The sequence below is a fragment of the Lagenorhynchus albirostris genome, chromosome 6 (genome assembly GCF_949774975.1).
Source record: "Lagenorhynchus albirostris chromosome 6, mLagAlb1.1, whole genome shotgun sequence".
In the NCBI taxonomy this organism is placed as follows: Eukaryota; Metazoa; Chordata; class Mammalia; order Artiodactyla; family Delphinidae; genus Lagenorhynchus; species Lagenorhynchus albirostris.
This window is the reverse complement of record NC_083100.1, coordinates 20,986,868-20,999,304: the sequence shown is the minus strand read 5'-3', so window position 1 is coordinate 20,999,304 and position 12,437 is coordinate 20,986,868. Positions and strand designations below refer to the sequence as shown.

General features: G+C 46.1%; 1 protein-coding gene and 1 long non-coding RNA gene across 2 annotated transcripts; one reads left to right on the top strand and one right to left on the bottom strand.

Annotated features, from left to right (window-relative positions):
• Positions 1–5,184: 5,184 nt before the first annotated feature.
• LOC132521652 (uncharacterized) lies at positions 5,185–10,152 on the bottom strand. Its single transcript, XR_009540929.1, has 3 exons — positions 9,920–10,152; positions 6,015–6,113; positions 5,185–5,373 (listed from the first exon to the last, which is right to left on the bottom strand). It is a non-coding gene; the product is annotated as an uncharacterized LOC132521652 (long non-coding RNA).
• Positions 9,678–12,226, top strand: RPL37A (ribosomal protein L37a). The gene is made up of 4 exons (XM_060151300.1): positions 9,678–9,835; positions 10,244–10,372; positions 10,945–11,027; positions 12,103–12,226. Exons 1-4 carry the CDS (start codon positions 9,833–9,835, stop codon positions 12,164–12,166), a joined length of 279 nt encoding a protein of 92 aa, XP_060007283.1. The 5' UTR covers positions 9,678–9,832; the 3' UTR covers positions 12,167–12,226.
• Positions 12,227–12,437: the final 211 nt, after the last annotated feature.

Below are 12,437 nucleotides of genomic sequence, written 5' to 3'. Positions count from 1 at the left end.
AGAGTGGCCTCCCATGTTTTCTGGAAACATCAGTTGGATTGAAGAAAATCTGGGGCCATCTCATACCACTCCTCTCCCCGCCATCAATGTTCCCCTTAAAGGCCCACTGCAGCTGCTTTGCCTCTGCTCACCAGGTCAGCAAGTGAAGTCTTGCTCCCTGAATGACCCTGGTTAATTTCTGCCTCTAGGGCCGGCGTCAGGAAGACTCCAAAAGGCAGCCTGTTAGCCTTGATCCGCTTGTGCTTGAATTAATCATGTCTTTTCCGTCTTGGCTTCCCACGAGCCTTTTTCTAGGTCAGAGGGAGAACTGAGAAACAGATCTGGAGGTGCCCTCCCCTCCTTCCCGGCTCTTGGGTTTTGCCTTATCTGTGCATTCTTGTCTATGGGAAACAATGTTTTCTGAAGCTCTTTTTTAGTGAAATTTAAACTGCAAAGGGGATGAAAAGAAGTCTATCCTTATTTTTTTACCCTATCCTCTGACTTCTTACCAAGTTCAGGATTACAATGTAAAAAAAGGCTTAGAAGCTTAAAGAGGATTCACTGGCTCAGTCTCTCATACCTATGTTTTTTGTTTGTTTTTTTGCTGTACGCGGGCTTCTCACCGTTGTGGCCTCTCCCGTTGCGGCGCACAGGCTCGGGATGCGCAAGCTTGGGACGCGCAGGCTCAGCGGCCATGGCTCACGGGCCCAGCCGCTCCGCGGCATGTGGGATCTTCCCAGACCGGGGCCCAAACCCGCGCCCCCTGCATCGGCAGGCGTACTCTCAACCACTGCGCCACCAGGGAAGCCCCCATACCTATGTTTTATTTTGGTGCTGCGTCTTCCGGGGGGGCGGGTCTCAGCGAAAGAAATGGATTCCTCATCATAGCAGAAAGCATTGAGAAGCCTGTGAGTCACGGTCTTTGGGGTATTATGACAGCTAACAGTTATCTGATTTTGTAACACCCTCTGCCCACATCCCCCCCCCAACCCATTCAACAGATACATTGAGTACCAAGCACTCTTCCTCTTCCTTTTAACCCCTCTTTTGGGGGATGAAACAGAACATACAAAAGAGTTCATGAAACAAATTTACAGCTTAACAAAATATTATAAAATAATTATAATATTATTAAATATTATTTAAATATTATTTAAAATATTTATAAAATAAAAACCTGTGTAACCATGACACCAAAGTTATGAATATATCATCTTCTAGAAGCTTGTTTTGCTTTTAATGTTTAGATGTACAATCCAACTGGAGTTTATTTTTGCACATGGAGTGAGATAAGGTCAAGGTTAATATTTTTCCATATGAATATGCAGTTATCTCAGCACCATTTATTGAAAAGCCTGTCCCTTCAGCCACTGCTCTATTCACTACTATAAATTTTATAGAAAAATGAACTAATCTAGAAATGCCTAAATAAAAAAATGAAAGTCCTACATCCTCATTACTCCTAGCCCTATTTCCTAGAGGTAATAACTAATATAAACAATTTGGGATGAAGCCATTGGTAACTTATTCCCTTTGTATACAAATCTGTGTAAATATACAGAGAATTTGCTTTTATAAAAATTGTATCAAATGCTTCATACTGACAATGACTCATTTTACATACTACATTTGGCCATTGTTTCATATTGCTCTCCCTTATCCCTTTTAAGAGGTGCCGAGTAACTCCCACCCTGATGGATTTAACTGCCTGTGTCAATTCTCTATGAAATGTCCATTCAAAACAACCAACCACTAGAATGAATTTAAAGTAAATTTGTAGAGAGAAGAGAGGAAGGAAGGAGTCCATGCGCTGAATCCAGTTCAGACAGCTGATTCTCTCCAGGTGTCCAGGCCTTGGCCTTGGCAGCCTCTCCCTCCTCTTGCTGAGTCAGCTCTTCCCAGGGGAGCCTGGCTTGCAGTACTCTTTGACAGTTCGATGCAGACTTTGCTCTTGTCTGTGGCCATCAGAGAAGGGCGAGCAAGAGCTCTTCAGGCACAAAGTGAAGAAACAACATGGGCCCCGGGACCCCGGGATAAGCCCTTTCTGTCTCCAGCATGAGATGAGTGTAGCATGATGCTTGCACCTCAGATGTCTTTCAAGAATAAAATGTTCCATATGCCCCCAAGAGAACTGGTCAATGCAGCAGCTACAAGAACTCTTCTCTGGAGGCAACTTTTAACTTATTTATTTTTCTAAAGGCAAAAAGTGAATTTTGAGGGCTCCTGTGGAGGAGTGACTCAGCAGAGCTTTTGTTTTGTTTTTGCGGTACTCGGGCCTCTCACTCTTGCGGCCCCTCCCGCTGCGTAGCACAGGCTCCGGATGCGCAGGCTCAGCGGCCATGGCTCACGGGCCCAGCCACTCCGCGGCCTGTGGGATCCTCCCAGACCGGGGCACGAACCCATGTCCCCTGCATTGGCAGGCAGACTCTCAACCACTGCGCCACCAGGGACGCCCTCAGCAGAGGTGTTGACTGGGACTTTTAGGGGCACACATCACAGTTAACAACTTCTACACCTGATGATCCTCTAATGGGGGTGGAGATTTATTAGCCCACAGGTAAGACAAATGGAGACTCCACGCACAGTTCTCTGAAGTCACTTAGGGCTGATTTCGTGAGAGTGCTACTTGTACATCCTCAAGCTTGCTATTTAAAGTGAAGTGTTGAGTTTTGAAAAAACTGCTCTGAGCATGAACAATTTCCTCTTTTATTTATTTATTTTTGGCTGCCTTGGGCCTTTGTTGCTGCGCGCGGGCTTTCTCCAGTTCGGCGAGCGGGGGCTACTCTTCATTTGTTGTGGTGCGTGGCTTCTCTCGTTGCGGAGCACGGGCTCTAGGCGTGCGGACTTCCGTAGTTGTGGCTCACGTGCTCTAGAGCTCAGGCTCAGTAGTTGTGGCCCACGGTTCAGTTGCTCCACGGCGTGTGGGAGTCTTCCCAGACCAGGAATCGAACCTGTGTCCCCTGCCTTGGCAGGCGGATTCTTAACCACTGCACCAACCAGGGGAGTCCCAACGACTTCCTCTTATAATGGAGTGTCTCATTTTCAGGCACTCTACTGCATTTCTACTCATGCATCCTCTCTTCCCTTGCTCTCTGTGTCCATTTGAAGGCCAGAGACATAGGAGGCTATACAGGAGATGGGGTGGGCGATGGTAAATGTGCTAAAAGATGGTCTGAATTAGACTCTAGAGCCAGCCCAGGAGAGCTCATCTCAGCTCGGGCTGCCCCAGTGCGAGGCTGGCCGTGCTTACCCACCCACCCTGGACGAGTGAGCACCACTCCTGCCTGGCCTAGAGCACAGACTGGAACAGGAGGGCCATGAGAGTGCTTGGGTTTTGTTTTTTGTTTTTTGGCTAAGCCACACGGCTTGCAGGATCTTAGTTCCCTGACCAGGGATTGAACCCACGCCACCACAGTGAAACTGCCAAGTCCCAACCACTGGACCACCAGGGAACTTCCAAGCGCTTGTTTCTCAACACTCCTTCACCAGTCCTGTTTGTTTGCACTAATACGTTTTAATTCAGTTTTCTGGAGACAGGGCATAGTTTGGGTGGAAAGGTTTCCAGAAATTGTCCCCCAAAGGCAGTGTGTTTCTCTTCTGGAGGAGACTTGCTCCCTTGGCCCCTTGCCGTCCTCCACCCTAAAGGGACAGAGAATGTGTGGGTGGAGCCTCTGGTGAAACTGAGGGACACTGAGTACACCCTACTCCATCGGCAGTAGCCATGTAGTCGGTGGCAGTAGCCATGACTATAATAGTCTCATTGCGCTCAAGCTAAAGAAATTAAAGGAGACAAGAGATGCGCATATTTTTAAGAAGTAGAAAGCAGATATGTTGAAGTTCCCTGAGTGTGGCAGAACAGAAAATAGGATTGAAAAGGCATCAAGAGACATTGAAATCATGTATCATCATCACCATCTCAACAATACTAGCCGTCATTTAGAAATGCCCACCAGGTACCTCACGGAAAGTATTTAATCGTCCCAAGAACCTTAGAAGTTATGGTTATACTCATTTTGCAGCTGAGGAAACAGCTTGAATCTTGTGATATAGGAGAAAGAGCACTAGTCCGGAAGTCATTTATTGGCTGTATGACCTTGGGCAAGTCATTTGACCTCGCTGGGCTTCAGTTTCCAGTTGGAGCTATGTTATCTCTAAAGCCTTTCTTTAGTTCTAACGTAAGTGGATTGACCTTGTAAGGCAGAGAAGCCCAGATAAATAAAACCCTTAAAACCCATCATCGCCATTATACCGTCCAAGGTAACAAACACTTCCCCACTCAATACATATCCATTACCACTGATGTGCCAGGCTCTGTGCTCAGTCCTGGGATGCAGAGGTGGACAACTGAGGCCCTGTCTTCAGGGAGTTGACTTGTGGTGACCTTGGCTTGTTGTTTTTCAAATAGACTTCATGTTTAGAAAAGTTTTAGATTTATAAAGAAATTGAAGAGATAGTACAGACAGTTCCCATATACTTTCTCACCCAGTTCCCCGTTATTAACATCTTACATTAGTATGGTACATTCCTTATAATCAATGAAACAATATTGATACATTATTATTAACTTAAGTGTATAGTTTATTTAGAGCGCCTTAGTTTTTACCTAACTTCTTCTGTTCCAGGATCTCATTTTTATATTTAGTCATCATGTCGCCTTAAGCTCCTCTTGGCTGTGACAGTTTCTCAGACTCTCTTGCTTTTTATGATCTTAACAGTTTGGGGGAGTGCCGGTCAAGTATTTTGTAGGACACCCCACTATTGGAATTTGTCTGATTTTTTTTTTCGTGACTAGACTGGGGTTATGGGTTTGGGGGAGGAGGATCACAGAAATAAAGTGCCATTGTCACCACATCTATCAGAGGGACACACTCTCTCCATGATTTACGACTGTTTGATATTGACCTTGACCTGTTTGGCAGGTTTCTCCACTCTAAAGTTACTCTTTTTTTTCCCCTTTTTTGTGCTCTTTGGAAGAAGTCACTCTGCACAGCCCACACTTAAGGAGCGAGGAGTTATATCCCCCTTCCTAGAGGGCACAGAATCCACAAAAATTATCTAGAATTTTTCTGCAAGAGAGATTCTCCCCCATTTATTTATTTATTTATTCAACCATTTATTTATATCAGCATGAACTCATGGACATTTATTTTCTACTTTGGGTTAAAAATCAATAAAACTTTATTTTTTGCTCAAAAATTTCCAGACTTACCCATTGGGAGTTCTTTCAGTTGGTTCCCATGGCTCTTTGACGCAGCTCCGTCACAGCAGGGTTTTTCTGCTTTTTGTGTTGTGAGCACTCCTTTACTTTCTGGCACTACAAGATGCTCCAGGCTCATCTTGTACATGTTCTGCCCCAGTCCTAGAATCAGTCATTTCTCCAAGGAGCCCTGGTTTCTTTCATCGTGTAACAGAATGATATTAGAAACCATGATGAGAGGTAGGTGTACTCATTGCTAATGGACTTAAAAAATTTTTTTTCCAATTATAACTACATACTCATTATAAAAGATAATTAGAAAATGCAGAAATGTATAAAAACAAAACTCAATTTAAATATTCCCACTACCCACAACCACAGAAAAGTAGACTTTTTGCTTTTTCTCTGGAATCACATAGCCAGAGCTGGCATAACAGAACAGGGAGGGTGAAGAGAGAACTGCTTTTGTTCCACACAAAAAGTCTACAGGATGGTGAGAACACAAATTGCCCGGTCAGTCCTCTGTCCCAACAGCACTCAAGGTCTGGAAACTCTTCCTGGAATCACAGAACACAAGAACTGGATGGGCCCCTAGAGGTCATCTTGTCCAGCCCCTCATTGTAAAGATGGTCAGTGCTGGGAGGCAGGAGGTGGTTCTCCAGGCCATGCAGGGACCGTGGCTAACCCAAAATCATACCACAAGGTAGTCAGAGAGCCTGCCCTAGACCAAGTGCCAGAGACCCGATTTCAAGTTAAGAACGTCTTCTGCTATGATTTAGTTCAGTGCACTAAATATTATGACTTGGAGTGGTATAAGCCAACAATTAACAGAACTTACTTTGGGGTCAGATAGATGTGGATTTCAGTTCTAGTTCCACCACACTGCTGTGTGCCCTTGGACAAAGTACTTAACTTCTCTGAGTGGCAGTCTCTCCATCTGAAATGATAACAGTAATAGTTACAACTGTATAGTATTTACTATGTTCCAGGCACTGTGGCAAATGCTTGTCATGGGTTTAACTCATTGGCTCTTCACAACAACATCATGAGGTAGGTATTATAATCATTCAGATTTTACAGTTGAGGAAACCGACACAGAGAAAAGGAAAATAACTTATCAGAGGCCTCACAAGGGGTAAATAGCAGAGCCCTGCTTTGAAACCAGACTTTTGTTCCTTACCATAACTAGTAAGACCTCCTCTCTTTATCCTAATGATGAAGATAATGATTCTTCCTATCTCAAAGGATCATAGTGAAAAGTAAATGTGAACATCCATGTAAAATACTCAGAACAGTGCCCACCATACGGTACCTTCCAGAACATGCCAGCTGGCGTTATTGTTATCACTTCTGCTGCTTTGAGCCCCAGTGAGACAGGCTAGGACCTGGAGCCCTTCGCTGCAGTGCTTGCATCTGGACAACAAAATACAAAGAACCTATATGGTACTAAAAATAACTGCGTGCATGAGCAGCTGGGGCAAATTCTGCACAAAAGACACAAAGAGACCAAAAAACCCAGCTGCTACTTTTGAAGAGCCAGGAGCAAAAGCAGGGCACTGCACACGCGCCTGCACACAACGCCTTCTAAGCCACCCCTCCGCCCGGCCCCTGGACACACCCCTACCCGCGCCCCGTAAGAGGAGCCAGCTGGCTCCCACTCAGGGAGCAAGCAAGCAAGGGGACCTGCTGTTTCTTCTCGATCCCCGCTGCTGCAGCAGGGGCCCCAATAAAGCCTTGCCTGAATTTCTTGTCTGGCCTCTGATCAATTTCTATTGATTAAGAAGGCCAAGAACCCTGGTCGGTAACAACTCTACCCATCCTGTACTCAAATCTTGAAGGGTTGAATGATCGTAACCATATGAAATTCGAAGTATGTAACTGTCTGCAAGGTGTGTGTGTGGTTTTTTTTTGTCAGGTAAGGTTTTACTGGGGCCCCTGCTGCAGCAAGGAGGAGTGAGAACTGACAACAGGTTTCCTTGCTTGCTGGGGAACTGCGAGGGTGGGGAGAGCAGGTTCCTTATATGGGGCGAGGGTGGGAGTGTGTCCAGGGGTCGGACTGGAGGCGCGGCTTAGGTGTTTTGCCCACCCCTCTGGTGGTGTTGAGTGCAGGGGGCATGCTCAGTACCCTGCCTTTGCTCCCTTCACCCAGTTTTTGCTTCTGGCTCTTCAGAAATGGCAGTTGGGCTTTATTGGTCTTTTGTATCTTTTGTCCAGAATTTGCCCCACCTGGTCATGCACACAGTTATTTTTAGTCCCATACAGTTTCTTTGTATTTTGTTGCTGGAGGAGAGGTGTGTCCAGGTGCAAGCGCGGCAGCAAAGGGTCCCTGGCCGCAGCCTGTCTCATTCCCCCGGAGAGATTCTACACCCCTATTTTTTTTTTTTTTTTTTTGCGGTGCGCGGGCCTCTCACTGTTGTGGCCTCTCCCGTTGAGGAGCACAGGCTCCGGACGTGCAGGCTCAGCGGCCATGGCTCACGGGCCCAGCCGCTCCACCGCATGTGGGATCTTCCCGGACCGGGGCACGAACCCGTGTCCCCTGCATCGGCAGGCAGACTCTCAACCACTGCGCCACCAGGGAAGCCCCTACACCCTTATTCTTAAGGGGGAAGGGGCCGAAGGAGACGTCTCTTCTTCTGAAACTTCTTCCTGCTGGACGGGGGCCGCCGACCGTAGCCTACCCTAGAGGTGTAGAAGTCCCTCGCTGACTGTTCCAAGGACCTGTAGGGACCTGGGCCACTCTCTGCTGGAATGGGTTGAATTCCTTGAGCCATAGTGAGCCTTACTTCAAACTGTTGGAGCCTAGAAGACACAAACTTAACCAAAAGGTTAAACAAACACGGGCCAAAATGAGAACAACAACAACAGCCTTAAAGAGTCTAGAAAGGGAAGGAACCAGGTTAACTTTGGGAGGGCTTCTTTAACTGTTGACCAGACGGGGAGGCGCTGTCACCCCTACCAAGAAGCCATTCTTTCTGGGTGTATATTTTTGTTCATCTCAGGGTTAAAGTTTAACATGTTTCTCTATTATTAGAGTGGAAGGTCGGACCTGTTGGTCCCAGGTCTCCTTGGACAAAAAAGTCTTAGTCACAGGTTTACAACAGTAGGGAAAACAACGGAGTACTAGACGAAATATAGCATAAATCAGTATGACTGAAAAGAAAAGGGTTATAAGAAAACGAAAACCTCCTACCAGAAAGTTTTTTATACCTTGTGGGATCCAAGAGAACAAACTAGAGAACCAGTTTTTAATTTCCCTGCCCATATTCAATAGCGAGGATTGGTGGTTAATTGTCTGCTGAAGCCAGGTGGCTTGTAGAATTTTAATATACCATGAGCCATGAACACATGCACAATCATTTGTGAACTGAAGCCTTTTTTTTTTTTTTTTTTGCGTTACGCGGGCCTCTCACTGTTGTGGCCTCTCCCGTTGCGGAGCACAGGCTCCGGACACGCAGGCTCAGCGGCCATGGCTCACGGGCCCAGACGCTCCGCGGCATGTGGGATCCTCCCGAACCGGGGCATGAACCCATGTCCCCTGCATCGGCAGGCAGACTCTTAACCACTGCACCACCAGGGAAGCCCGTGAAGCCAGTTTTTAACCTGAATTCTGACTGGAAACAAGGTCAAGTAATCCCACAATGCCTTTCGGCCCTCATGGTCTTTCTTAGCTCCTAAATCATGGATCCTCCCTTACACTTTTATTTCAAAATTTCAAAATTCTCTGAGCTTTCTCTTCTGAGAAAAGGCAGCAAAACTTTCAAGAGCGTGTTCTACATGTTCCCAGCCTCTTTATTTGAACATATCCTTCAGTTCCTGGCCTTAACCAGAAACCTAGTTCTTCTCTGCTGACCCTTATGAAGGAGGTGGAAGGAAAGATAATAGATGTGGTTCAAGAGTGAGATGCTGGGGCTTAAGGTTTCAGGGAGGGACCTGACAGCTGAGGATGGGGCCGTGGGAGTGGATTCTGAAATGAAGCGGGAGGTAGGCCATCAGAACTGAGATGGAGGGAGAAGCTGAAAGACTTACATGGTTCACTCCTCCCCAGCCTTCGGATCTGACTTTCCTCAGGGAACCCAAGGCTCTTCCGTTTTAGGAGTCGGTGGAACCATCTTCCTTCCTTCAGAGCTCTGATCGGTTTTATAACTTGTTAATGTGGTCATATGGCTTTCTCTGGCTGAACTGTAACTTATGAGTGGAGCCTTGGTCTTTCGTCACCTCTGTGCCGGACCCCTGCACAGGGCCTGCCGCTTTTAGAAGGCATAGTGTAGAAAGCAATGAGATTTGGAATCATAAGATCTAAGCCCTTATCTAAGCCAAGCGCCAGTGAGCAAGTCACTTAAATTCTGAATCTTGTCCATAAAAATGACGGAAATCGTACCTGCTTTGCAGGATTTCGTGAGATATGTGTCAGATAATGTCGATGTGGGAAAGTGCTTCTGCTACACAGTTTGTTGCTACAACGTGTGAAAGAGTAAACCTGTCTCAGTAGCATCCAGCCACACCCTCCGGGAGGCACCCGGAATGAGAAAAACCTCCGAACCATAGAGTTCAGTTCCTAGCTGGGCCTCCCAGCCCTCCACTTCCGCTTGACCGCCTAAAACCGCGCCTGCGCAGTTGGCTACTTCCTCTCTGGGCTTGGACCTATGTTGCTGCGTCATGGTGAGTGTTGCTCCCGGGTGAGGCCTAGATGTGTATCCGCTTGCATCTATCCTTTTTTTTGTTTGTTTCTTCGTCGTAACCTACCTCTCTTGCTCGCCCGCTCTGTGCCGTGTCCTCGGCCTCTGTACCCTCGCCACTCCTTTCGGACGCGGCCTGGAGCGGATGGGCGGGGGAGCTTGGCGGAGGGCTGGCGCGTCCGGCCGGGTTAACCGGGTGCCCTCGGAGCACCGGGCCCACCGTCGGTCCTGGTTTTACCGGGATAGGGTGGAATGGGGGGAGCTACGTGACAGGCGGGGGCTGGGTGGGTGGAAGAATGGCGTATGGAGGCCCCGGGACTTGGTGGAGGGGCGAAGTCTCCGTTTCTTGGTCCTAATATCGCTGGTTTCTCTCTTATCTCATTCTTAACAGGCGAAACGCACCAAGAAGGTCGGAATCGTGGGCAAATACGGGACCCGTTATGGTGCCTCCCTGAGGAAAATGGTGAAGAAAATTGAAATCAGCCAGCACGCCAAGTACACTTGCTCCTTCTGTGGCAAGGTAAGATGGGCTCTGGGACGGGGGCGGGGAGAGGGAGGGAAGGTTTCCTTCTGAAGTGAGCCCTCTCTTGAAGGAAGTTTATAAATGGTTTGCTGGTTCTAAGTTGTTGAGCGGTTAGAGTTGCACATACCATGGGTGACCCGTTGTGAGATAAGAGTATTGTTTATAATTTCAGGTTTTGTCAGACGCTTTTCATTTAAAGAAAACTATTTGGGAGCTAAAGGGGGAAAATTATTTGGCAGCCCTAGCCGAAACCAAACCTGCTTTGTGGGACACGCTCTGTGTTTTGTCTACTGATGTTGCTAGAGATTTTTGTTAAATATTTGTTTATTGTGTGCAGAAGCACTGTCATGGCAATGCTTGTTTTGGGGAGAGGGAAGGGTCTTCCACATCCCTGGTAGTGTCACCGTGGTGAATGCAAATTTTGCACCAGCGAACTTGAAAGTAGAAAAAACACGAATAGCCACATAAGATACACCAGCTTTAGTTTTCTAGTGTAATTTAGACCCCTGGATGTTTATTATATAAAAGGCTCTTTTTTGGTCATAGGAAACATTGATTGTCTTTTACAGACCAAGATGAAGAGACGAGCTGTGGGCATTTGGCACTGTGGTTCCTGCATGAAAACGGTAGCTGGCGGTGCGTGGACCTACAAGTGAGTCCATTTCTTTATGGTATTTGGAAGTGTTTGGAGCATGTCGAAATTCCAGGTTTGTTGCTGGATGGGCTGGTTTGTTTAACAGGTCTGTTAGTTGGGCTGACTGCTGAACGCTTGTGTGGCAGGCTGTTTTTATAAAAACTAAGGTCGGTTAGCTTATTACCGTATGTGTATTGAGGCCATCTGGGCCGCCACGCCTTTGCCACTCTAAACAGTATTGGTTGGACTTTTTCAGCTTTGTGACTGACAAGGGCCAGGTGATATTTATTGCTGTGATAAACCTCTGTGCTGGTTATTGATTGTGTGGACTCCTGAGTTTATCCGTTTCTGGAAACTCAGGCCACTCTTGAAGGCCGCTAACCTTGGAATTCATTGCTGACCCTGAAGGTTGACATGTTTTTCCTCTAGCTAGTGTGTGGACTTGTGCTGTCCAATACACTAGTCACTTACATATAGTTAAGGGACTTGGCTAGTGTAGTTGAAGTTGTTGATTTTTGTTAAATTTAAATTTAAAATGAAAACAATGTAAAACGTTGGAGAATGTTGAAATGATAATGTGGATATACATAAAAGCACCTGTGGGAGTGTCTGTGAGGATGGAAGGGAAGTGGGGAATTGGTTGCTCTCTTGGCCGTGATGGTTAAATTAGCATTCATCTGCCACGTGGGGGTGGGGTGGGTGTATGTTTTTCAGGTGCAGTTCCTGAGTGTTGTGGCAAAACATTCTTCTGTCATTTCCACAATGTACTGTAGTCTGCTTTACTACCTTAGTCATTGTTTTCTTGATATCTCACCGTACCAACTTACAGTTTATTAGTTTCTTCGGACATTCTGTCCGTTCTCTTTTAATGAGTTTAGTCAGTCTCTTGTAGTCATTCCTTCATGTTAATTTCATGCTCTGCTGTCTGAGAAATCAGACGCATGAGATTGCCTAATTCTTCAGGTTCTGAAGACATGGCTGTTAGTAGATGCCATCATCATCATTAAGATTGTAATGTAAAAATGAGGCACATTTCTCATTTGCCATTCTACATGTTAACTAGTTTTGGAACCAAATTTGTTTTTCTTTCCAGCACCACTTCTGCCGTCACAGTAAAGTCTGCCATCAGAAGACTGAAGGAATTGAAGGACCAGTAGAAGCGCCACCATTTGATACGTTGCTAGCCTATAATAAATGGGTTAATTTATGTAACAAAATTACTTTGGTTTGTTGTTAATTCTATTAGTTAGACATTCTTATTTGCATTGCATTAACTTGCTTTCTAAAAAAGGACTTGGATATTAAAATTCTTTTAATTTTTGTTGGAAGAACATGCTCAGATGGGTTGTCATAATCCAGTTTTTTTCAATAGTCAAATGGTACATGACATAAAAATATGAGCCTAAGTCTGTTCTTGCCAGTTAGATT